The sequence below is a fragment of the Caloenas nicobarica genome, chromosome 1 (assembly GCF_036013445.1).
Source record: "Caloenas nicobarica isolate bCalNic1 chromosome 1, bCalNic1.hap1, whole genome shotgun sequence".
In the NCBI taxonomy this organism is placed as follows: domain Eukaryota; kingdom Metazoa; phylum Chordata; class Aves; order Columbiformes; family Columbidae; genus Caloenas; species Caloenas nicobarica.
The window spans coordinates 127224207-127250386 of record NC_088245.1 but is presented as its reverse complement, the minus strand read 5'-3'; the positions used below and the strand labels follow the sequence as shown (position 1 = coordinate 127250386).

Below are 26180 nucleotides of genomic sequence, written 5' to 3'. Positions count from 1 at the left end.
ATCTATTACTGACATTTTCCCAGACATATTATTTACCAAAGCACTAATAAAGACTCTGGGCATTAACGCACTGGAGGGCTCCTCAGGAAATGCTCGCGACTGACTCACTGTCTGGACAGACAGAAAACTTGCTTTTTGGTTCTTCTCAGAAGACAAATTATACCCACCCTACTCCTACATAACTTTGCCTTAATCTTCTGCAAGAAAGCAGACCATTTTTTATTGCATGTAGCTGTCCGCAGACGGGAGTCAGGTATTTTAGAAAAAATAGGTGGACAGAAGCTTCACAATGGTTATGAACAAACACGACCCCATTAATCCTCAGTGGAGATTACCTGAGATCTGATTTGGGCAGCTTTCTTCGGGTCTACCATGCGGACATGTTCAAAGTGTTTGAGAGTATGCTGTCTGTCCTTCTGCTCAGCACGCACGTACTTCTTCAGCATGTTGAATACGTGACGAGGCTATAGGGAAAAAATAGAGAAAAAAATCAGTTTAGTTTACAACAACATGTTTTAGTTCCTTGCACTGGAGATGTATCCCAAACCAAAAGCACTTGGCCAGCTGGTACCTGCAGCTGCCTTTTGAAGGCAGGTCTGACTACTACGAAGAACATCCACCCACTCAAGCCATTCAGCAGGATGCACCACTAAATAGTAGTTGTAGGGAGCAGGTATGGTCCCTGGGGAGGGCGTTCAGATTTCCTCCCTGACCACAAGGGGAAGTTTAGTTACTGCATTTCCTTGTCTAAGTGCTGTGCTATTGCCTCAACAAGACAGCAAGTGCGACCTCAGCATGCTAGTTAATGGACATCCAACATCAATTTGCCTTGGCCTTTGCTTCCGTTCTCTCCATCACTCCATTTCTCCTCTCACCCAACTCAGGAAGCCCTCATGATCCCAGCTCCCAGTTTTGCAGTCTTCACCACCAGGCAAATCCCTCCCAGAAGATCTCCTGAAACCTGGACTCCATTGGAAGCATTTCAAAGATTCCCCATATACGCTCTCTTATGCTGAATACTCAACCAGTATCAACATCTGTCAACTTCAGTTAAACTTTAGCAACAGGAAAGATTACAACTAGGAAGTTTTATCCCCAGTAAACTGAATGCACACGTTCAGATTCAAATTAGAAGGTAACCTGCCCAACAGCTGCACAGAAGACCATGCAAAAGCACTACTTAATCTAAGCCAAGGAATAATCAGCAGACTTGATTGCAAAATTCAATAAAAGGGCAACCCACTTGGTTCTTCTGAAGGTACTCAGCTTTGGTGACAGATCTTGTAAAAATCGTAGGGTATGTATATATTGCAAGTGATTTCAATTAGTAAAAACTACTAAATATATGCCTTAAGGCATAAAACTGAATATGAACAAAGGAAAGGTCCATAGCTGAAGCAAACATGAAAACATACAAAGACAGATGGTAGAGCAGTGAAGACCAAGAAATGGGTATTTTTATGTACTTTTCTACTCCATACACTAATACAGTGCCAAAACAGGGAAGTGTTCTCTAGCATTCAGCTAAGACATTCACTTTTAACTCTGTGTTTATGATGGATGCTGGAAATCCACTCCAACTCTTCATGTGCTGTTGTGCCTGTGCATCCCACCTAAAGCTGCTGAGCAGTGATAACCATGAATTTGAGGTGGGTGAGAAGAAAGGTCAAGGTGACCTTACTGTGCAGTAAAGAATGAGCAGAAGTGGGAAACAGCTGGTCTGGGCCCTGGCCAAGACACAGGGGACAGTGTGGGGAAGTGACAAAATAAGCATCAGAGGCTTCATGCACAGATTTCTGAAGCAGGAAGAACCGTGGGTGAAACTGAAGCTTTAAGACGACTTAGATTCATGGACAAATATAGAACCTAAACTAATTTAACACTTATGTAAGAGATTAATAACTAAGCTACAGAGCTCAAAGATTTAAGAATCTCTTCAGATCAAGAGAAGCAACAGATTTTAAAATGTCCAAAGACAGTAAAACAAAGCTTATTTGAAGAAGATTTGTCAGATAGAAATAATGTGAAGCCATTCCCTGCCAAAAGATTAAACTTAGTGGCAAGTCCCAAGCACCCTGGGATCAAATTGCAAGAAACTGTGGCCAAATGTTGCAAAGTAAGTAATCCTCACAACATTATGGTAATGGCAAAACAAACTGAAATGCCAACTGTAAAGCTTTGTAGGAACAAATGCTAGAAGACCAGAAAGCTTAACAACAAGAACGTTTTAGAGACAGAAAATGTTGTCACCTTTCCTTGCCTCCAAGACACATCAAGATAGTGGCTTTGGGCAGATTGGAGAGAAAAGAATTAATTTCTGTTTCTTCAAGAGATTTTCCAATTTAAGTGTCACGTCTAACACCAGAAGGATGTATATTTTGTTCTCCCCCAGTATGTTTGTAGTCACTGCAATACGTCAATGAAACTTTTCATCAAGAGTCACAAGCAGATTTGTTAATAGGATAACAACCTTAAAAATACCTGTCAAATACCACTAACAGCAGCAGTCACTTTGTTCAGCCTGGAGGAGACAGAGGGGAAACCTCATGGCGGCTCCAGCTTCCTCACAAGGGGAGCAGGAGGGGCAGGCGCTGAGCTCTTCTCTCTGGTGACCAGGGACAGGACCCGAGGGAATGGCAGGAAGATGTGCCAGGGGAGGTTTAGGTTGGACATGAGGAAAAGGTTCTTCCCCAGAGGGTGTTGGAGCACTGGAACAGCGGCTCCCCAGGGAGGTGTCACGGCCCCAAGCCTGACAGTGTTCAAGAAGAGATTGGACAAGGCCCTCAGACACATGGTCTGAACTGTGGGGTTGTCATGTGCAGGGACAGGAGTTGAACTCGATGATCCTTGTGGGTCCCTTCCAACTCAGGACATTCTACATTTCAGCATTTCTTCATTTGAGCACTTGGGTAAGCCAGCTCACCTTTTGTGCCTTTTACAACATTGTGAAATGTCCCAAACTTATCACTATAGCGGAAAAATGGATACACATGCCTCTACCTTGTCTGGCAAAGAAATCTTCCTGTGATTGCAGCAGAAAAGCATAATTCAAGTACAAGACAATGCAGAAAGAATATTAAATGCAGGGTGTTTCCTTACAGGATCTGTGACTTTGCTTTTTCTCAAGAAAAAAACCCCAAACCACTAGAAACTCACTGTATGTAGGTAGACGCGACTGTCCAAAGTCCCAGTCGCGATGGATCAGGCCAGACCTTCAAGCTTCCCAACAATTTTGGAGCGCTACTGCCCCACAACTTCAGGGCTGTGGCTGAAGGCCTAAACTACCAGAGCTGGTGACGAGCAATGACAGCAGCTCTCCACTGGGCTTTGCGTACCTCAGTGGGGTGGTTACCATAAATAAGGACCAAGTTTTATAGCCAAAAGCAACTTTAGCAGTAAAAACAACAAAATAAAACAAAAATTGAACATTTTCTCCTCAATGCCTAGAACTGTAGACCTACTGCTCGCAAAGTTTTAACAAATTTCCATACCAGCAACTGTACCTCACACACCAAGTCCCACCTCTGTAATGTATTACACACACGTTTTCCTTTAAATTTCATTATGCAGTGAAATGGTTCTGCTTAAAAATCCCACCCACGCAAGAACTTTTTGCAGAGGTACTTTCAGCAGGATTCACCCCCAAATTTGGTACAACGAGCAGTGATATGAACTCTTGTGAGGGTGGAGCAGACGGACTCCAATGAATGGTCAAGCACTGAGGAGAGGGAAAGTTCCACAGGCTGAGGAGATGCAGCCAGACCCTGTGCCTGAAGCTAGTATATCTACAGCCGTACATTACTTGGACCCTAGGCAGGAACCTTCAGATTAAATTATAAATGAAACTGGTGCTATTATCAGCTAAATTAAGTTCCTGAGGCCTGAGCTCTGGCACTGTCTATAGCGGAAGAACAAAGGGCTGACACATCCCACGGCCAGCTTGATAACTCTCTCTCTTTACGAATAATGTACCAACCACCAAACGTCATTTAAAAAAATGGGGTTTGGTGCTTGAAATTCTGCTGCGTGTCTTGCCAGGGAAAACTCAACGTACATATCTGTCGTCATCTAACAAAAAACCATCTCACAGAACAACTAACCTGTATCAGCCACCAGGGGCTACCTGAGCTTCATGAAATAATTCCACTATTTGCAGTGTTTTGTTGGCTTGGTTTTTTGACCTTCCTCTGAAAGCCACCAGGATACTCTCAATATGGCTTTTGTTATTCCCACGTTTTTAGTCACCCTGGCCAACGCTGCTGGCAATTGTCATTTATCCCATGACTAGAATGGCCGGTGGTTTCCTAAGGAACAGGATCCAGCACGAAACTCAGAACGTGTATTATTTCACAAGTCCTCAGTCTCCCAGCACACGTTCAATGTTTAGGCAAATGCAGGAAAAAAGACAATGCATCTAGTAAGGCGCATGGTGGGCAAAGCGGGGTGGAAGCACTATTGGTTATTGGTAATTTAAAATCCTGTTTATGCTGAAGAGTGTTGTCAAAGTATTATTTTATAGATAGTTTTTGTGAGCATATTGGAACTTGCATGCATTCATTTAGTACACAGCAGACAGATTCTCAGACTATGTATGTGGTCTGTGTAGACTATCTAGGCCAGGGGTGTGAAACTCGTTTTCACCAGAGGCCGTATTAGCCTCGCGGTTGCCTTCAAAGGTCCAAATGTAATTTTAGGACTCTCGAATGATGTGGCTGATGTGGCTCCCAGGGAAAATGAGTTTGACACCCATAATCTAGGCTTTCTACCCAAACTGTAGGGAATACACTTACTCTCTTATTTGGAAGATAGTTCTGTGAATCTAAATATGCACCAGGGCAGAGTTAAGAACCTGTACTGCAATGCCCTGGTTTGAAAGCTTAACTTGGTAGTCCTGACAGCTGGTTAACAGGTTTCCATCTGTACAAGACATAAGCCCCAATGAAGCAGAAACTGTTGATGGCTCCTTGGCTACCTGGTGGTGAGTTCCAGCTCCACTGACTCTGGAATCGAGCGCCTTTTTTTTAGGTGGCATCAGTGTCAAGATAAGGTTACTCCCATAAAGGAATCATACATGAGATCTAAAATGCTCAAAACCCAGTTTCTAATAAATGAAATACACAAACATATATATATATATGAATATATATGCAGGCAGATGCATCCCCCATGAACTCTACATTGATCCTAGTCTACTATTTCAGATTTTAAAGGAGTGATGAAACAGTGCAATTTCATTGAGTTTGGAAAGTAGAAACATCAAATGTAGTTTGGACGGCTTCAAATAGGACTTACACTCTCCCCATGGAAATCCAAAATACTTAGTACAGAGAAACAACCCAAAAATCATATCAAAGCATTTCTGTGTATTTAAAATACAACTTCCTGGCTCCGTGCCATGGAACTTCCATGGGAAATTCTGAGCTGGCTTGTCATTTTGATCAAAATTCTCTCTAAATCAGAGAGGAAAGTTTCACAATGCTGTATTGTGCTATTTAATCTTGCCTTTAGAGAAAAATCAATCACCAGTCCTTTCTGGTTACTGCTCTTCAAATGTGCAACAATCGCTTCTTTTCACTCACTTCCTAGGAATGCCTAGTATACCATATTAGGTATATATTTTACCTGCTGTTAATAATGTTACTAACTTGCGGGTCATGTTTGACACAGGCATAGTAGTTCATTTCATGAGCTTTCAAGACAGGCTGGCTAGGATGAATGCAAGACTTTTCACTCATGAGTGAGACAGAACTAACTCCCTGTCTAGATACCTTTCACGTGGAGTTCAAGATGACTTCTCATAATTTCTGCTACTTTATAAGAAAACCTCACACATCACTATAATGGTACTCAAAAATACCCTTTGCTTACCCTCCCAAGGACCTTTCTTGGGGTAGAATAAAATGAAAATGAAAACAGTATTCGATTCCATCTCATTATTTTCTTTTCAGGATCTGAACTTGCTCAACTTTGACAAATTAAGACAAGTTTTATTTCTGCTCATTCTTTTGAAACTTTGCGTTTTAGATATAATGAAACTGCCATGGCTTTGCAGAACTTAATACCCATCTGGAATTGCCTCTTCTGTTTTTAGTTCGCTTGTACAAAAAACCTACCAGCAGGTCTAGGTGTATGACTATACCATATGCTCAAGCCCCCAGACTGGAGAAGAAAACAAGACAGTCTGGTTTTATTCACATAGAAGACTCAGAAGCTGCAGGAAAACAGAGTTAGGCAACCACATTTCTCGAGGTCTGACCTGGTTTGAAAGCAGAGCTGAAATCCATGCCGCCTATTTCACAAATTCCTACCAAATTAAGTGTATGTGTGAAATTCCACAGCTGTAAATTTATGGGGTTAGAGGAGCAGAGCTAAAGGATGGAGTACTGGAGCTGGATGTCTCTTTCCTCCTGCGCAGGGGGATTTTTATCACCAGATCAGCAGTGATGCTTTGGCCTGCCGCCAACTGCATTTTTCCACAGAAACCTCCTTGGACTCAGGAAAGGCTTCGAGCTTCCTGAACGCAGAGGCACTGAGTAAGGGCCCCTCTGGAGATCCCTCCTCCATGCCCAAATAGCCAAAGTCGACCATCTTCAACCTGCAGTGTGCTCCCTCCATTTGAACAGACACTCTTTCCATAGCACAAAAAGTACCAGAGAAAATGCTGAGGACAACAAGAAAAAACCATGGCAAAAATGTCAGATGGATTAAGCTACATGCTACAGTTGATCTTCTATTTAGAAATAATTTACATTTCAGTAACATAGTGCCAAATTAGAAGAGAAGCATTTAAAACTGATTTTAATCATTATATGCCCACTTTACACACAAAGAGAGGCAGTTAATTACCTTTCAAAGTTTTCCTGTACATTTCCTTGCTCTGAAACCCTTTATTTCACCACTAGGAGTTGGATTTCTTTTCTGCTTTTCTTTGCACCACCGCCATTGGCTTCCCACAGAGAATGTGCATCTCTTACCAATGAAGATTAAACAGGGAGACATAAATCCAGCAAAATTTGACATGCACGTGAAAGATGGAATATAAACAAATTATAGAATCAACCTGCTCAGGGAGAATGATGGATTTGAATTCCCCTATTTAGCTTGCAAAATGAAGGGGAAAATTTCCAACTGTTTTAAAAACTAGAGGCATATTGGTTCCAGCTGCCACTAATCCTTCTTTCTGTAGTAAGGCCATCAAGCAGGATGAAACAATACAGTATATTTTGACACTGGATACTGAACAGCTGCACCTCATTTTCCAAGGCAACAAAGTATAGCAGCACAGCTAAACTGTATCAGGAATCTGGGATGAGGATCAAATTTTAAGTTTCTGGGCAGCCTGCATGACATCGTTTCTGAGAACAGAACAGTATTAATATTTGGTTTTGCCCAGATTTGTTTTCTAGCAGACTTTGAAGCTATGCAATTTCATCTCTGTACACTCCCTGGCCCCTTTGCTGCCCAGAGCGGCACACTGAAGCACTCCTCTCACACCAGCATTGGGCAATCACCTGCCCAACACCTGAAAAAAATCTGCTGTTAAAGTTTTTGGTCTTGTACAGAAGCTATTCATAAAGGATTCCCAGAATTTTATAGTCTTAGGTAGATGGCACTGAAAATCTTCCATTTTCTAGGCATGTATATAAGAATGTAATGACTATGCTACTGGCCTAGACCAAAGGTTTCCCTCGTCCCATATCTTGCTATCCTACAAGGAAAGCCTACTCCAAAAGAGCAAGTAAATGACGGTACTTCTCACATAACCTTCCAGCTTCCCCCCACCCATAGTTCAAGGACTTTCCGAGCCAGAGGAAGTTTCTCTCCAGCTTCCATGAGGAGGCTGCCCCTTGAACACAGCACCACAAAATCTGTACACATACAGGAAACAGGAGTTCCAAGTGGATCAGGATTTTATCACCCACAGAGAACCTTGTACCACATCCATGATCAGTTTGATGTGTACCAGACTCACTGTGTTCCTATGATAAATGATCTGCAGGCACAGACTGGTCACGGACTTCCAGACATCCAAAAGCAAAATGAAATTCTGCTGCTTCAAGTGCTTTGCCAGAAGACTAAATAATCTTGGGAAATGTTCAAGTACAAGGCAATATGTCCAAGTGATTAAACAGCACATGGAAAATACTTTTATGCAAACACACACACATATCCATATACATTATATATACACACCAGATCTACGGTAACCCTCCTAGCTGGGTGCAGAAGACATAAGACGACATGCACGTCAATAAAAAAGCCTAAATAATTTTTCAATTTAAACCCGAATTCTGTCCTTATAACTTTAGAGAAAGAGGAGAAGGCTGAGGAACTCAACAACTTCTTTGCCTCAGTCTTGAGCCACTGGCAAGCTCTCTTCCCACACTTCCCAAGCGGAAAATGAACTGCAAGACTGGGACTCGGGGAGCAAAGTCCCACTGTAAGTGAGGATCTGGTTCGTGACAACCTAAGGAATCTGAACAAATGTAAGTCTATGGGACCTGATGAGATGCATCCCAGAGTCCCGAGGGAATTGGCTGATGTAGTTGCCAAGCTACTCTTCATGATATTTGAGAAGCCGTGGCAGTCAGGTGAAGTCCCTGGTGACCAGTAAAAGGGAAACAATGTACCCATTTTTAAGAAGGGTAGAAAGAAGGACTCTGGGAACTACCAGCCTGTGAGCCTCACCTCTGTGCCTAGGAAGATCATGGAACAGATCCTCCTAGAAGCTGTGCTAAAGCACATGGACGACAGGGAGGTGATTCAAGACAGCCAGCACAGCTTCGCCAAGGGCAAGTCTTGCCTGACCAACCTACTGGCCTTCTAGGATGGAGTAACTGCATCAGTTTAAATGTTCTGGGAGCTGACTACAAGCAACCCAAACATATAATGCAGGTTTTTTTGGTCCCACAGGAGTGTTAGCACTTTTACCCCTTAAGTGTTCTGCAGCTGAATTTTTTAATTTTTTTTAGTGAAGAAGTCATCTGTGGTCCACAAACATGAAAGGTCGAGTTCCCTTGTGCTAAGAATAAAGTTGCACATTTTGACAGCTCTGAAGACCGTTCTGCTCTCATGTGTGGTCCCCATCTTCACCTTCCACACCATCAGATACCTGCAGAACCAAGCTGTCAGCCTACACACAACTTGAAAACAAACCATTTTTCTGGGGTACTTTTCAGACAGGATTACATTTCCATGAGGCTCAACCTCACACCAACAGCTGATCGGCTGAAGTCAAACATGAAACACCTGCAGTCAGTGCGTGCGCTCACCTCATCTCAACCCCAGTTCTGAGCTGCAGACTCTAGTTTCCCAAAGAAAGCTGCATCCTAGCCTGTAACTTGCTTATCTGCCTCCTAAGGAGACACTCGAATCCAAGCCCTTCACTACCCTCAGGACAGTCAGAGGTTACAATATGCATCCTCACACTCAGACCAAACAACATGTTCTACCAATTTAATACAGATTAACTTCATCTTCCACAAATTACTATGTTGCAAAACACAGATTAACTCTTAACACAACTACCCTGAAGTCTCCCCAGGACACTTTTACCTAAGTAAAAGACTTTTCTTTTACTTAGCACACAGTAAAAACAAGAGTTTTGCACCATGGGGGGGAGAAAAAAGTTTGATAATGATAAAGAACTAAGATTATGATCACTTTTCCATGCTCACTAAATATGCAGGTTTCTCTGCAGAAGGAAATTCACTTAAAACATGTAATTTTGCCAGGTTGCCTGTATTGATTTAACTCCCTGTGAGGCCTATTCAGGATCTAATGGCTACATCTTACACTGCTGACCCCAAAGTCTTTTAGTAACATACTGTTTTTTCCATCTAGTAAGTGTGCAAGGGGCTAGCGGTATATATATTTGACTGTTTTCCCACAGTGTGCAGATTCTCTTTTCCTGGAGGTCACAGACCAGTTATTTTGGTACCGAATACAGACATCACAGATACGCAGTCATTAAAAAGTCTATTCAATCCACATTCTGAACTTAGTTTTTACACCCACCAATAGCCACCACATCCAACACAGACAACTCTGAATTGCTAGTGTGCTATCTTCAAGCCACCCAACAACCCTCACAAGATCCTTCACCAAACATTTCTACACTTTAGCAAACAAAACAGAAAATCACAACCACCCTCATCCTTAAGCTCCATCTTGACATGATGAAGTATCCTACTGCGCATCACTTGGAGGGACGGTTCATCATCCTTCTGCAGGATCTGTGAAAGGCTACAATTTCTGACAACTATATCACTTCCATATTTTTAACTTAAGTATCGTTACGTATGTATCTATCCACAGGCATGTAGAGGGCATGTGTGCCTGTGCCTACATTTATGTACAAACAAAGTCTAAACTTTTAACTTTCAAACTGACAGCTTTTTCCCCAGGACAACTCCAGTGATTTTGACACAGCTGGCAGAGCTTGTGGTATTGCGCTTACCCTGGGCGGGACAGTCTGCAGGGCTGTGATATAGTTCTCCAGAGCGATGCGGCGACGGTCATTCAGCATGGCTTCCACCCGTGCCATATGAGTCTCCACCAGCTGCTGCCTTTCGTTTGCTGCCTCTTGTTCCAGTGATTCCACTTTCTCCTGGAAATGCTGAAAAAAACATCCATCACAACAGGAACATGAAGACATCAGCAGAGACCAGCAGGACACGAACACCTCTGTCTGCAAATCACCAAAATCTTTCCTCAAGTCGGTCTAGCTTGGCTGCCAGGAAATCTGCACTGAGTGCACCTTTTACTGATTTCAGTAGGAACTCCTGATGCCCTGAATTCCTGAACACCTGGCCATATTTTATTAATCTAATCAAATATTCCTCACACATTCAGCACAACCACCAGTGAATCCTTCATTTGCCCCCTGAGACATGGGTTCAGCGCTAGAGAATCGTGCCTAGAGGAGGGTGGAGTTTGGCAAGCATACGTCCCCTGCCACCATGAGTTATTGACATGACTTCGCAAGCAAGTCTACATGGGTGAAAAAAATTCCAACCTGAACAGTCACCATAATTTCGTATAAACTGGCCACCAGGAAGAAAAACTGAGCCTAAACTTATTCCAATAAAGGAAAAGATTGACTGGGTAAAGTGCACAGAGAGCAAAGCTATGGGATCTCATGTGCAAAGCAATCTGGTTCTGAATGCTACCTTTTTATAGTTTTGCACTGAAATCATTCTAGTAGTATTAAATAATACCTGACATAGCCACAGTGGGATTCAAGGAGTGTCTGGCTTGTCAGAATTTTTGAATTATAGTATAATTTTGGATAAAATAATTTTTGGCTGAGGGTTTCTTTCAGATAAAACTGATGGCAATTCCTTCCTTAAATCACATTTTCCATCTCTGCTTTGAGCTTAGGTCCTGCAGCTTGTATTAGTTTATCACAGCCTAAATTTTACAAGGGACCCATGGGAACTGAGTTTTCAATTCTCACTGAAGGCCAATCTAAATTCAAGCAAAACTCTACTCCTCCATGCAGTCAAGAGCAACATCCTGCAGTGTTATTCCAGGGACCAGCTGCAAAGTACAGAGACACCCAGCAGCCACTAGCAGCTGGGAACAAAACCAGAAACAGCAGAGACTAACATTAAATCCCCAGGGAAGTACATTTTAAAATTATATCACACCCAGCACCCCTTGTATTTTAACTGTGGCCTCAGCTGGCAAGGTTGTGGTTGTGTTTTCCTTTACCTGGATAACAGCTTTCTTGTCGGCCTTTGGCAAGTTCTTTGCTTGACGTTCTGCCTCTTCCCACTCTCTCATGACCTAAGGAAAAAAACATGGAGCGTGACTTTCGTATTTTCCTCTCATCTCAGGGCTTAGCAACAGCCAAGCACTGCAGCTCTGACAGTCATCTTTTTATATTCCTCTCCTCCTTTTATCTCCATTTAAAAAGCGGTTACAACAATTAACAAAGGTGGGGTCCTGTTATTAAATTAAACAGAGATGGTACTTCCGTGTCTGAACATTGTGCCAAGCTCTCACAACTCCGCTGTGAAGCAACACAGCCGTGAACCAGCCCAAGCGAGGGACGTGGAGGTCTCTAGGGGTGAACACACCAACCCCTTTTAAAGTCGGACAGAAAGGAAACCGCTTCCGTCTACTGTACGTCCTTGGTCAAAATGAGTGAATTTCAACACATTCTAACTGATACTTTTTTTGGCACCACAAAAATTTTCAGATTTATTCAGACTAAGTTGCTGGCCTTTGAGTTGGATGGATCAAGAATTACAACGCAATTTGTGCCAGTCTGTCCAGAAACAGGTGTCCAGCACTTCAAGAATTGAATATATTTATAACTCAAGTAGAAGGCCGACAGAAAAATGATGTAGGAGAACTTTTGGTACTGTTCATTTCAGCAATGTGAGAAGCCACCTCCTCCTGTAACACAGGGCAGTATTTCAATACTCAAGGAATGAGTTAGTCTTAACTTGCTGTCTATGACATCTGAAACCTTCTTGTGGTCTTACTTAGGGACTTATTTCACACCTAGACAGCAATCTCCTCAAGTAACATTTTATGCAGGAACAATTGCTGTCACTGAATGCAGTGCACACAAATAAGTGACTTATTTGCAGATTTAGCACAATGTCAGAAGTCGACAGAAGAAACACCTAGAAGCAATTACTCAAAATGTGCAATTCCGTTCCTTTCTTTCTGACCAAAACCCACACTGTCATACCATTTAATAGAAATAGTAAAACATAAGGTTTCCAAAGGGGATTTCAGAAAAGCTCGGAGTACACATACACGACCAAAATTTTACCAAGACCATTGCCAAAGGCAGGACAAATTAAACCTGCTGTGTCTCATGTCTGGAAGTGGAGCTTCCATCACTCAGCTCCCGTCTCAGGCTCCTGAGTTTTCCCACGTGCTCCTGATGGACAGACATCAGGCTCCTGATGGACAGACTGGAGAGCACTGCTGGTGCCTCAGGCTATCTGGTTGAGCCTGTGCCTTTGAAAAAATACCAAGCAACCAAACCTGGGTTCAAAGGCCACTTGTACAAGTCCTAGTCCTTGAAACAGAATCCCTTCTCAGTCCTACGTAGGGCTGTAGACCTAATGATTAACCAGCATGCAGACACCTGCACTCAAGACTGACTCAATGTATGGGATTTTCTTTTCAAATTTTCATCTTCCTTTTAACCCAAAGCCTAGGAATGTATTTCAAGACAGCAATAAATCAGTCACAGTAATAACAGACCAACTTAGTGAAATTATTTAGCTGTAAGAGTTTCCGGTCTCAGTAACAGCCCAGGAGAGTGGAGACATATGTTTTGGAAAACTAAGGTGATGCGATGCTAAAAACTTCAGAGTGGGAAATTGTGTTGGGGTTTTTTTTTTTTTTTTTTTGGTCTGCTTTGAGGCTTCAGCAGGGGCATGGTTAGACAGCAGTTGTAAGCACAAAGACCTGAAGTACTTAGAAATCAGAGTCTTAATTTCACTCCACATTTTTACTGGGAACTGTGAGCTGAAACTTAAGCCTCAAGAATTGTACTACGACCTACACAAACTGGCAGCCTAAAAGCACCTCTTCAACTTACATTATCTTCTCATCAGACAAATATGCATTGATGTGCAAATTGCAGCCAAGCTCTAGGGAGGCAGGCAACCCAAGTTCACAAGGAGACAAGACAATTCATCTGCAAGGGGCTGCAATAAGCGGCTGATGACAGAGAACATGATGTGCAGTGCACTGAAGTTACAGGTCGTCCCACCACCAGTTACTTTCCCAGTACTTGGGCACAGGAGATGTTACTGCTTCTCTGGCAAAGCAGGACTACAGGACATGAACCGACACCACAACTGAGAGCACTGTGATATGTTCTGGAAAAAACTTATTAATGCTCAGAGTGCTGCTGTGTATTGAGTGCACATTAGGTATTCATCTCTTAGTTGTATGCTTAGGCCATATGATTGTGGTGGCTGAGAAAACTTAATTTGTGTACACAGGCAGCACCTTTCTAGAGACCTGTAATGTCACTGGTGCTGGGATGTGAACATTCCAGAAGACCCAGAAATTACTGCATTAATTCAAGTCATAAACTACAATGATGTGCTCAAGCTTGAGCATTGGCCTAGGTTAGCAACTTCATTATTTTCTTCTCCCTCCTCTCCTTTTACGTTTCCAAATCACATCTCTGACATCTGCTTAATACTCTTTTTCACTCTGAATGAGCAGTTGATGGGCTTTCAAAACAATGGTTTCTGTGCCATTTTTATCCCCCAAACTAACCCTCTGCTAATCCATATGATGAAAACAAGTATTGTGGGTAATGTGATAAGGAGACCTTTGGCTAGACCAGGTCTCTGCCTGCTTTATTTCTCTAAACGTTTTCAGGCATGGAAGTCAGGACAATAAACTGACAGCCTACACAGCTAGTTGGGAGGGATGTAAATTATGGGCTTCAGAGTTCAGCTCTGGTGCAACAAGAATGAATGGTTTGAGAAAAAAACAGAATGACATGGCTGTTCGCAGAAACAATATTCAATGTAAAGACTGCAGTAGCTGGGCTTTGAATGCCAATTTTTGCAACTGAGAAGACTTCAGTGGTTGAAAGCATCTCTGTGTGTATGCTAACTGAAGATACAGCTGCCCCACAGCTATGGGCAGCCATGCTGCCAGAGAAAACTCCTGCTCTCACCAAAGGTCATCACTTTAGAGAATTAAGAGTGACTAAGAAATATGCCGTAGCACACTGCAGGAAACCAAAGACAAGAAGGGAAAAAAAATTCCTCATATACACATCTGCAGAAAAAGGCTGAACCTGGCCTTATAAACCTACTCTCCTTCACCTTCACTTATAAACCAAACTTTCACTTACAAACCTACCCACCGAAAGCACAGACCTATCAAAGCCATACAGATTTATGGCTCTTCAAGGCTGAGTGGCGTTGTGCAAGGAAAAGGACAACTCCTGGTTGAGATTTAAGAAGCAAGCCATTTCCAAGTCAAACTTCTTCAGAACTCAGGACTTAGTGCCTGGCAGTCTCCTTTTGAAAGTGGGCTGTAGGGGACAGCAAGTGGGAAAAAGGAAGTACAGAAAGCATCATTCATTAGTAAGAGAGATGCTAAATGCAAAAATCTCGTTATATGGACAACAGCAGGAGTGTACTCCATTTTTTTTTACACTGGGGCACAGAAGTGTTATCTGCAAGAGCAGAATTTATGACAGACATTTGAGTTACAGTATTCAGACCAGCAGAGGCACTTGCCTGAAGGTTTGCTTAGTTAGAAGGTCAACCTGGTCTAGTGGAAGGTGTCCTTGCCCATGGCAGGGGGGTTGGACTAGATGATCTATGAGGTCCCTTCTGTGATTCTGTGTTGTCACTGGCACTAAGAACCGGCTGAAGATCTCTTCAGGATGTTTGAACTAGTGGCATGCAATGACCCGAAAGAATCTTGAACATAACACCAGCCCTGTTCAGGATGGTTGAGGACTGCAGTATTTTCAGATGCTTGTTTTGGAAATGAACTTCCAAGAAGCAAGACTATTCTTGGAGACAAGGTATCATTAAGTTTCTATCATAAGCACCATACACACTGTGATTCCTAAAATGTTGTAAACAGCCAGAGGGTTAGAGTAAATTATAGACACAAGGATGTCACAAGGCATTTGAGGAAAAAAATGTATAAATATACTGCTCGCTTGAGTAAGGTTCAATATATGATTCTACCTGGCTATTTAGCAGCAACTATTTAAGTGACGGAGTTGTACAGGAGTCAAAAAACTGGGAAGAGAGAGAGAGGAAAAGACAAATTGTCCCAAAGCAGAAACAAGAACTACGACATCCTGCAATCAGTTAGCACAATCTCTCCCTGTTATACGTCAGAGAACAGGAAGCACTTAAAGGTTACAAAGATACGCATTGCTGAACGGTTGTCCTGTTTGCATGGGAATGTAGCTTTGTTGTTATTTGGAGCTGCAATAATAATTCTTGGGAAGAGCTAATGTAATTCTCTTTATAGTACTGCCTAGGAATGTTTATAAGCCTCATTGCTCCAAGTGCCATGCAAGATGTAATGGCAGAAAAATGTTCATGGTCTATAGTCTAAAGGGACCGACACTTAAGAGCAGAGGGATTAAAACGGTCTGAACCAGAGGTGCATCAGGTCATCGTACGAAAAGAGCAAAGAGAGAGAATCTTTTCGGAGCTGTGAATGATGAACTGACACATCCGCTGACAGAAGCTGGGTCTCTGCCTTTGTGAATATCTTTATGCAAGAGCAAAAGAAACACGAGTTGTCAGAATTTCATGGTGAACAACGGGAAATCTCAGTAAGAGGATATACAGAAAATCTGCATGAGCCCTGATGATGTTTTTATTTAAATATTTCATTTCAATTTAATTTTTTAATGATAAACTTCCCTGCTCCTTAGATGATTATGTTTTATGTGAACTAGAATGCATGAGTATTTTTATTAGTTAATTGGCTGCTGCAAAGTGTGCATCAAACCAAGTACTGCTTTAAAACTACCTGCTTTATTAAAGAAATATCTGGTTTTAGTGAACAAGCTGATATATTTCCAATTATGACATTTATCAAGATTAAAGAATGATTTGATCCTGTTCCAAAAACCAATGATCATTTCCTCTCTATTTTAATAGAAGAAAAATGGGCATTTCTGCTCCTATATAAGCCCCCATTTCTGAGCTTTGAAAGAACTGGACTTCGAGCTATTGTTTGGGTAAATAAAAATGAATATGTTTGGTGCTGCTGGAGCACTTAGCTAGTGACTCTTAGTCACTAAGTTATTTTTTTTAAAATAATAAAACATTGACAGCAAAAGTTTACTAAGTTAATTTATTTAGCATTGTTTTTAACAAAGAATAGCTTCGAATTAATTTTAGTTAAATATATATTAAGAATCTACCTGATTTTAAAGAATATGTAAAAATAAATTTATAAAAAAAGACGCCAGGAAAGCAGACCAGTGGTATGGGACACAGACACATCACAATTTACATGAGGAACAAACCAGAGAATGGTACACTAGCTGGCTTTTCTATCTCTCCGTAAGATCTTACACTTTTTAAACATTTGAAATATTAATTGGGAGAGGCCAGCTCAATGCTGTACAAGACATGATTTACAGAAAGGAAAACGATTTTTTAAAAACTTAAGTTAACTCTCTTCCTGAAAGCTCTGCAGGGGTTCTGTGTGCTTCAAGACATACATACTTTAAGCAGTGATTTCATAAGCAGCTTAAGCAAATTAAAGAACAAAGATCCTTCTTTGTTGATGTACTACTGTGTTGCTGTTTCCCAGGTCTGATTTAGCTTGAACTGGCCAGGGTCGGTCATTTTACCTTTTATTTTTTGTTTTTGAAGAGTGACATGGCAGGGAGATGAGGGAGCTGACCTGCCTCACCCCGCAGCCGTAGGCTCATTAGCGCTGACAGAAAGAATGGCTGGGAACGTGCTAACAAGGGCAGAGCACGCACAGCACCAGCGTGATCTTCAATCAAACCCTTGAACTGTGTTTGTGAGGCTGCCCCAAATGCGCACAGTAAAACGTGCAGTGCATTTGCCCAGAAGTTTTTTGATGCTATGGTTCAGTGCTTTTCCCAGTTAATTTTTCTCGCCTCAAGCATCGACGTTGCACGGCCTCTCTGTACAGTGTTTTCTGGGTGCCTGTGCATTCAATTACCTCTTTTCCACAAACCATCAGTTTTGTAGAAAACAGAAAATACACAGTCCACCCAAATACTGCCCTTAATTACTCAGCTTAACCTTAGCACTGCACATGGGATTTCAAAGACAAACCCAAAACCACAGTGAGGATCTAAGGAGTGTTCCAGGGAAACCTGCCTTTCACACCAACTGCTGTTCCCTTTCAGGACACCCTCCCTGGCGGTGTTTGTTAACTGGGGCTGTTTTACACAAGGGGAGGCAACAAGGAGGTGAGGCCAGTGTTACCCACCGACCCGACCCTCCGCCTGCCTGGCTGGGGCAGGGCCTCTCTCCTTCTTTATTCTCCCGATTCCCAGCCCATCCTCTCCAGCCTGAGTGCTGCAGCCACACAAAAGTTTATCAGGACGAGTGGCTCCCTGGGCGGGAGCAGAGCACACAGTGTCCAGCCAGCCCTTGCCCACCTCCCCAAGCTCCCCCGGGGCTCCAGGCCGGTCCCTGCTGGGCGCTGCCCACACCCACACTCACACCTCAGCCACAGGTCACTTTAATGCAGTTGTTTATCATCCAAAGGATAGGAAATGACAACACTTTAAAAAGCATTAAACCGGGACTATTTTCCCTCTTTAAGGAGATGGCTTGTTTGCGCTACAACACTCCCCAAGCAGAAGCAGACTGAGGAACACGTATCTTCCTATTCCCACTGGACACAAGAGGGGAATTTTGCATGATGAGAACACTCAGCCATTGGAACAATTTCCCCAGGAAAGTGGTGGATTCCCCAACATTGGACACTTCTAAGATTCAGCTGGACAGGGTGGGTGCTGGGCCACCTTGTCTAGACCGTGCTTTTGTCAAGAAAAGTTGGACCAGATGATCCTTGTCGTCCCTTCCAACCTGGTATTCTACGCTTCTATGATTCTATCTATTGTCATATTCACGGCACACTGTTTGCACCAATCAGTGACTGCTCCAGGTAAGATGCCCTGCCCTGTTTATGAGAAAACTCTGAGGCATAGCTACAGTGCCAGTATATGGAGACTTATTCCAAGAACTTAATTTCAGTCTTACTCAAACATTTTAGCATGGAGCTAAAGGTTATTGTGTCAGTAATACACAGAAACACTGAAAATGCAACAGGGGAACAAAGTTACAATGCAAAATTATAGTGAAATAGGTACACAGATTTATGCAGTGAATCTGAATTATACTATATTCATTTTTGTGGTTGTTCCATCCTAAAAAAATATGCACCACAGGCTCTTATATTTTTTCATTGTTATTACTGCAGAACTGTGACAATTTTTTATTGGCACCACTATTATAAACTGTTTCTGAGAGACCGGATAGCTCATCTCTTAGTGTTCAACAGAATTAAAAACTGTACAGTTTCAGGCTACAGAAATCTTTCTAGTTAAAGGAAAGAAAAGGATTGATTCAGTTGGATTTTGGTTCAGTTCAAAAGTTCTAATTTTTCCTCTTTTGTTTGGCTATAGACATGTTTCATGTTACCTTGAGGCTCAAGACAATGCAAGCTTATGTTACCCCAGGGCATGGCCATGTGTGCTTACACACAGATAACAAAGCTCATCACAAGCAACCTCCCTCAGCTGCTGTGAAGGAAGGATGACTAATACAGTGGTCAAGTTCTACACTTAGAAATAAGAATAATCTCACAAACTAAACATTCTTCCACAAAGATGAGAGCAATTTTAACAGACTTTTTTTTTTTTCCTCTTTACCAGCACAAGTGACTGTAGCAACTTATGACTATAGCTGCAACCTCACCACAAATGTACGCCCCAGCCAGCTGAATTATTAGGCAGAGGCAGAAAGGCAGTAAATGGTATATTTACAACATGGCAAATAAGCAGGGCAGCTGGCTAAAGCCTTGGAAAATAAGATGATGAAGGGGATCTTATGCATTTTATGACTTGACAGACAAAACTCCCGCATTTAGGAATAAAGAAATATCCCCTTACCTGAGACATCCTTTCACGATGCTTAGCTTCAAGTCTCTCCTTGGCTTTCTGGAAGTGGGCATGTTCATTCTCATCTCCAGGCGTCTCCAAGTACTTGTCGACAGCATCAGGAGTGCTAGCGGCAGTGGTAGGGACTGAAGTAAAATTTTGAGAGAGTGGAGAGGGAAGGAAGGGGGAAGAAAAGCAGAATATCTGCTTTAGTACAGGTAAAATTTAGTTGGACCAAGCAAGAAACATCTGTTCTAATTTCCATCAGAATAAGGCCATTCATTTAAACTCAGAGGAGGATATAAAAATATTGGTTAGATGTACATATTACATACAGCAAATATATATAAATATACAGGGATTTCTCCCCCCTGCCTCATTTTATAAACCAGGAGAAACTCTGAAGAGTGAACAAAGCAATGTTATTCAAAAAGGTTAGAAACAGCCACCAAAGGAAAAATTCCGAGGAGTTAAAAAAAAAAGCCTGACCATGACTAAAGTACATAAACCAGCAGAAAGCCCTTTGCAAAGTTACATGCTTTGTATATTAGTTTATTTTTAAAAGGTAAACCATAACACACACAAGTGCCAATGCAAATATCTTTTAAAGCACCTATGGACCCCACAGAACCCTAATGAAATACCTCAAATCCTTCCCTTAGCGACAGTTTGGTCTCACAGACATTCACTTTATTTGTAATGACTTTGATTAAGAAAACCCCTCATGGATACAGGAAATAATCAGCAAGCATGCACTAAATGCCAGCCATTCCTTTTGGATAAGTACACCGGTAGCAGAAAAATTTGCGTGTGGGGTAATTCAAGCAAAGCAAGCAACAGTTCCTTGGCTACGTAGTAACATCCAACAACCCCTGCAATAAGTACAGTAACATTTCTGTGCTAGGGACATAACAGCATTTTAAAAAGCTCTCCAATGGTGACCAACCGCTTCATTTCAACTATATTATCCCTAAATATATTAGCATAGAATTGTTTTAATTTCCCTGGTTCCATTTAGTTCAATGATTGCAAAGCTGGTTTAAGAATTCTAACAAACAAACAAAGACTGTATAGATAGTTTGTGCAGGATTTCTTTTAAAATTAGTTTGACTACACGCACCATAGTTAACTTCACTTACAGGGGTACTACATTTTAGTCAATAGACTAATACAGGTAGTGAAAAAGCTAGGACCCTCCCACATCCCAAACATTTCTCAATGCCTTCAACAGAAGCAAACTTTAATCTTAGGATCAGGCTGAGTAATAGGAACCATTATTTATTTATTACTACTTTCCTCCAAAAAAGTTGAAATATAAACATATCTATATTAAATTATTAAATAAACTCCAAACAGTTAGAAGTATAACATGTTAGTCGCAATGAAATACATCCTCAAATTTTAAGAAAAACTTAAAGCAAAATCCAAACATTTCCTCGTATTTCACCTTAGATATATAACCCCAAAAGCAAAACAAACAAAAAACCCCCAAATTAACAGAAAGCCTTTGGCTTTGGCTGCATCTGAGATACCTCTACATTTTCTCTGCAATAGGAATGAACGGTTTTGGCTACTGTTTGTATAAATTGCACAAGAGATTTTCTAAGTTACTCCCTGGACCAAAGGAAAGGCATTGCTTGGCTCAAAACGACAACAAAAAACCTACAAGCAATCAAAATCCAATTGAGAAGTAATATGCAGTGCAAATTATCACTCCTCCCAACATTTCACCATTTTTGTCTTTGTTTCATAAATATTTAATTAAAACGTTAGATTTTGTAAACTTGTAAACTTTGTTACTAAATTATTGTAACAGACAGGAACACATAAGCTTCCCAACTAGCCACAAAAATTACAAAAATAGAATGCAACTCCAAATATTTACAGTGGGTAATACTACAGCTTCAGACAATTTAGTCTCTCATGCTGTTATAAAAGCATAAACATTTTCTTTTATTTTAAACTCTTGAAGATAACAACCCATCTTCAATGATACTGTGGTTTGTGCTGGGGTGCAGTGCTGCCTGCCCGAAAGGCTACAGCCAGTGTAAACAAATTCCAGAAACAAATCACTCAAAGCTCAGACTGAGTGAAAACATTTCTGTAATGCTTAGAATTATTTCTAAATATCTTTGCTTTTTAATCTCTCAAGCACCAAATTAATTTAATCTTTACCTTTCTAGAAGCTGCAGTTAAGTATAGTACATTTTAATTCCATTATAAAATGAATTTTTATTTCAAAGCAGGGAGTGTCAGACTGAGCAAAGTCCATTCTTTCCAGGCTCCTGTTTCCTGACAAGGGGATCAAACACCCCCAGGCAAGAGCAGTAAATACTCCTTTGCAATGTTTAACTAACCTTGCTGGATTTTCCTTCCATGACTCAAATTGTCTTCTGCCCCCTCCCCCAAAAAAAACTTGCATGAGATTTAACATTCACAATATGGTGTGGCAATGAGTTCCATGGTTTCTCCTCTCTCTACACCCTCCATCGCTGCCTCTGGAGGACACAGCAGGATTTAGCACAGCAAGATCAAATGGGGGAGAGCTCCAAGGTTATTTGCCATCCTTCTCCATTTTTTATAGTTTTTTTTTTTTTTTAACTGAACTTAAGTCTGTACAAATGTGAGTGGAAAGAAGTGATGATCAAAATAACTGTCCAATAAATTATGCAAATTTAACCTTTAACTTATTTAACAGGAAAAAAGGTCACCAGCATTCACAATGAGATCAGTTAAGCCACCTGTACATTCAAGGTCTGACTTGCAAAAGCTCCCGTCTCACACATGCGGCCTTTATGGTCCAGGTTTTTGGACAACGCGCTTCCCACCGGGATGCCCGAGACAGCCAGGCTGTCCCAAGGGCAGGGGAAAGGATGTGGGCAGTGCATGGATACCCGACCGCAAGCTGCTCTCTCAAGCTGGTGCTATGGAGCAGGGGTGTCAAACTCATTTTCACTGGGGGACACATCAGCCTCGTGGTTGCCTTCAAAGGACTGAAGGTAATTTTAGGACTGTATAAATGTAGGAGTAGTTACTGCTATAGAGGGCAATGCTAACGAAGAGCAATAATGCAAGGGAGGAGAAAGTTGCTACCCCTGACCTTGCACAAAAGGCAAAGGGCTGGTGTAACACCACACAGGGCTCTCTGCTGCACACTCCCAAAAAGAAAGAGCACCTGGGAACGGGCATGTGGGCTGACGGGAGCTTGGGGGACCTGTCTTGTGGTAAGAAGCTCAATCAGTTACACTTACCCAGCAGGGAGCGGACTACTAATTTGATTTCAAAAATCTCTACGGAGAAACGATTTCTGACAGCAGCCCTATCAGAAAGAAGGAACTGAGGTCTCATGGTTGGAAACCAAAGCTAGGCAGAAATAAGGCTGGAAATCCAGACCAGAAACAAGCCACACGCTTTCAGCAGCAAGTGCAATTAACTATTTGAACAACTTATGCAAAGATATGCAGATTTGCCCAAAAACCTGCAACCTTGATACAGCTGCTGGTGGCCAAAGAGACCAACCAACCTTCCATCACCAACCATGTCCCACTCTGCAGACAGACACTGTTTGAACTCTTAAAAAACAGGGATAAGTTTCATTAAAAAGAAATTCCGCGTGTATGTTTAGGAAAATACTCAAAGGTGGGTTGAAACGGTCATATACGTTTTTGTTTTCTGTTACAACTGAGATTCAGCAGTGGTCTTTTTATGAGTGGTTAGCTATGTGCATAATTTGAAATCACAAGTATTTCTCTGACATAAAATAACCAGTCTGCTTAAAATTAAATAGCTCTACAAGATTTCACTCCCTGTATGTATAAAGCCTGCAAATGATTTTGTGACAACGTCTCCATCCAGAATTAAAAAAAAAAAAAAAATTTATCAACAGTATGTTAAAAAACCCCTTGTGATTCCAACACAACAGTAACCAGCAGCTGCCCCCCACAAGAAAAAGAGACTGTTACAAAAATACTGAGAATCCCTTCTTCTGCATAAAGCAGAAACATTTTAAAATCTCTTCATGGCCATTGGCACAAAACCTATTCTTTGCACTCCAATACCTTTGGGAACTTTGTTTCTAGAGATGTCTCTCATGTTTTCTCATAGTAAATTCAGAACATCTGGTCAGCCATCAGTTACATGTAAGGATTCCTTAAAAATCTTCAGCCTGATCTCATTTTTTGACCACATCTGCTCTTAGAAGGGGGTAACTCATTCTACTACTGCCTGAAGACTGATCAAAAAGTGTGTTGATAGGTGTGGAAGAAATGCAGTATCAGATGACATTTTCTTCACACTTGCACTCGTTTTACCTGTCAATTCCCACATATTATTTTAAAAATTTTTATTAGACTTTAAAATCCCCAAAATCCTTTAAAATTCTAAAATCCTTTTAAGTCCTAACCTTACTGGAGACACATTTTGCTGTTCAACAACAATTCTTACATATCAGAAGAGCAGGGAAAAAAAAAAGAGCAACAATATGCCCCCAGATCCTGCTTTATTATTTCACATAAAAATAAATAATCCATATCAGCCTCTCCAGTGGAAGAAAGAACAGTCACTCACCAGCCTCATATGAAGTGAAAGGATTAGTAGATGCCCCTTTTCTGAATGACATCGGCTGTTGCATTTAAGATGGGAAACCATTTGAAATGAGAGCATCACCCAGCTACAACGTAGTGTTCAGTGGATGCATTCATCGCCTATGAATTCCACACATGCAACTGCCTCATTAACAAAGGATTAAGATCAAAGCTTTCAGTTGTTGACTAAGATCACAACTAATTCTAGCACTTCTGACAATCACAAGTGGAGTATCTTTAGCCAGAAGGGTTTCTATTATTGCTACTGCTACCTTGTGAAATCAGCTGTTCTTACAAGGTGGTATCCCCATTCTTTTGTGAATAAGCTACTCTGCATACAGCAGGGTGGCGAAACCAACAAACACAATCTAAACGACAGGGAAGGAAAATAATGATTACCTTTTTGTTACAAAACAGACACATTACATACTGAATGAGACAAGACAAATGAGGGCTGGGAAAGGTTTCTCTAAGGTTGTAGCAAATTACCATTATTTTAAACATAAGGAAAAAGATGTACAAGGATGAGCTTTTACATAAGAAATTGTTAAATTTAATATGATTGAATTATTTGGAGAAAAGCATGTGCCAAATTGGTATACTTTCTAGTAGAGAGCAATACTGGGGCACAGAGCAGTAAGTGTATTTACATACTATATATAAATTATAATCTACTGCATTATAGAGAACAACTATTCTCATTCTTAGCACTGTATGCTGGAGGACCAGCAAAGTGCCATTCCTTTTACCTTTTAATAACTTCATACATGCTTTCACCAAGACCATTTTCTGAACTCCGTCTAAAACTAAAGAACAAACTAAGGGGAGGGCAGAGTTCCTCCCACAGTCAATAACACAAGGGAGACCTTGTGAGAATGAAAACCAGACATACGCCCAGTTTTACCATTTTACCTGTAAGCAGCAGGTTGCTGCTGCTGGTTTCTCTTTAGGGTTTTGGGGGGCAAACAGACAGCACTGCTGTGCCTCCAGGGCTGGCAGGAGCTCTGGGAGGCAGATCTTTCACCCAGTGGCTCATCAGCACATCTCCCAGCCTGGAAGCCAAGTACAGAGCAGTGACCTGTGCTGACCATCTGCAGAGCCTGGGGCTCCCGTCCTTCTGGCCACTCAACTCCAGCTGCTCAGTTTTCTAGTTTTTGCAAAGATGCTCAATAATGCAAACTCCCATTAAGTTATCCACTGATGATAAGGCTCATCCATTTCAAATACATATTTATCACTCAGATTGATCACATAACCATTCAGCCGGGTTTTATTTATCCTGCACGCTTGCTTTATCTTCATGTTTTGACAATTATCTTTAAGACACCCAAAAGTGCTTGAAAGTAAAGCTTTCTTCATAAAAACTGAGGGATTCTGACTGCAACGGTTGGGAATCAGAAAGCAAAAAACATGGACTAACAGACTATAGAAAAAGAAATATATTCTTCTGCCAGAAAAAATATATGCACATCGGTACCGAATTAAGAAAAAAAGCCCCCTCTAACAGTGGCGGTTGCACACTCAGGGCTCATATCTGAAGCAGTAAAAAGAATCATCATGTCTGAGACTTGACTTGTCAACCTTCAATTTCAAGCTGCTTCTTAGCTTCCAAAATTTTGTTATATTAGTGTTCCTAAAGTGGATTAGAAAGCACATTGTCAAAAAATATCTACTAGTTTAATTGAAAGAGATTCCATGCACAGGTGACATGAAGAGAGTTAACATACGAAAGGGAACTCAGTGTTCTAGAGGGATGCTCTTCCCTTTCTTAGTAGCTGAGTTATCTCAGTGTTTTGTTACTCCTCGAGGCTAAACTAGTTTGTCATGAAAGACTGTGTATCGTTCCTAGAATATTTCGTAATTTGCATTAGTATTCAAAGAACAATTACAGGTCAATGTAGCAACCTTGGCCTGAAAATATAGTTGGTCTGGAGACAGAGAAATCACATGTTTAAAAGTTACATTCC

The 26180-nt window shown here is 41.4% G+C and overlaps 1 protein-coding gene across 1 annotated transcript in view; it reads right to left on the bottom strand.

The window, feature by feature from the left end:
• The window catches only part of APP (amyloid beta precursor protein), a 217225-nt gene that overhangs the window by 51808 nt on the left and 139237 nt on the right, over positions 1-26180 (bottom strand). Inside the window, exons 8-11 of the mRNA XM_065650893.1 lie at positions 19643-19776; positions 11716-11790; positions 10460-10618; positions 336-464 (exon numbers count right to left, since the gene is read on the bottom strand). Coding sequence (XP_065506965.1) covers positions 336-464; positions 10460-10618; positions 11716-11790; positions 19643-19776 — 497 coding nt within the window. The remainder of the gene's footprint in view (positions 1-335; positions 465-10459; positions 10619-11715; positions 11791-19642; positions 19777-26180) is intronic.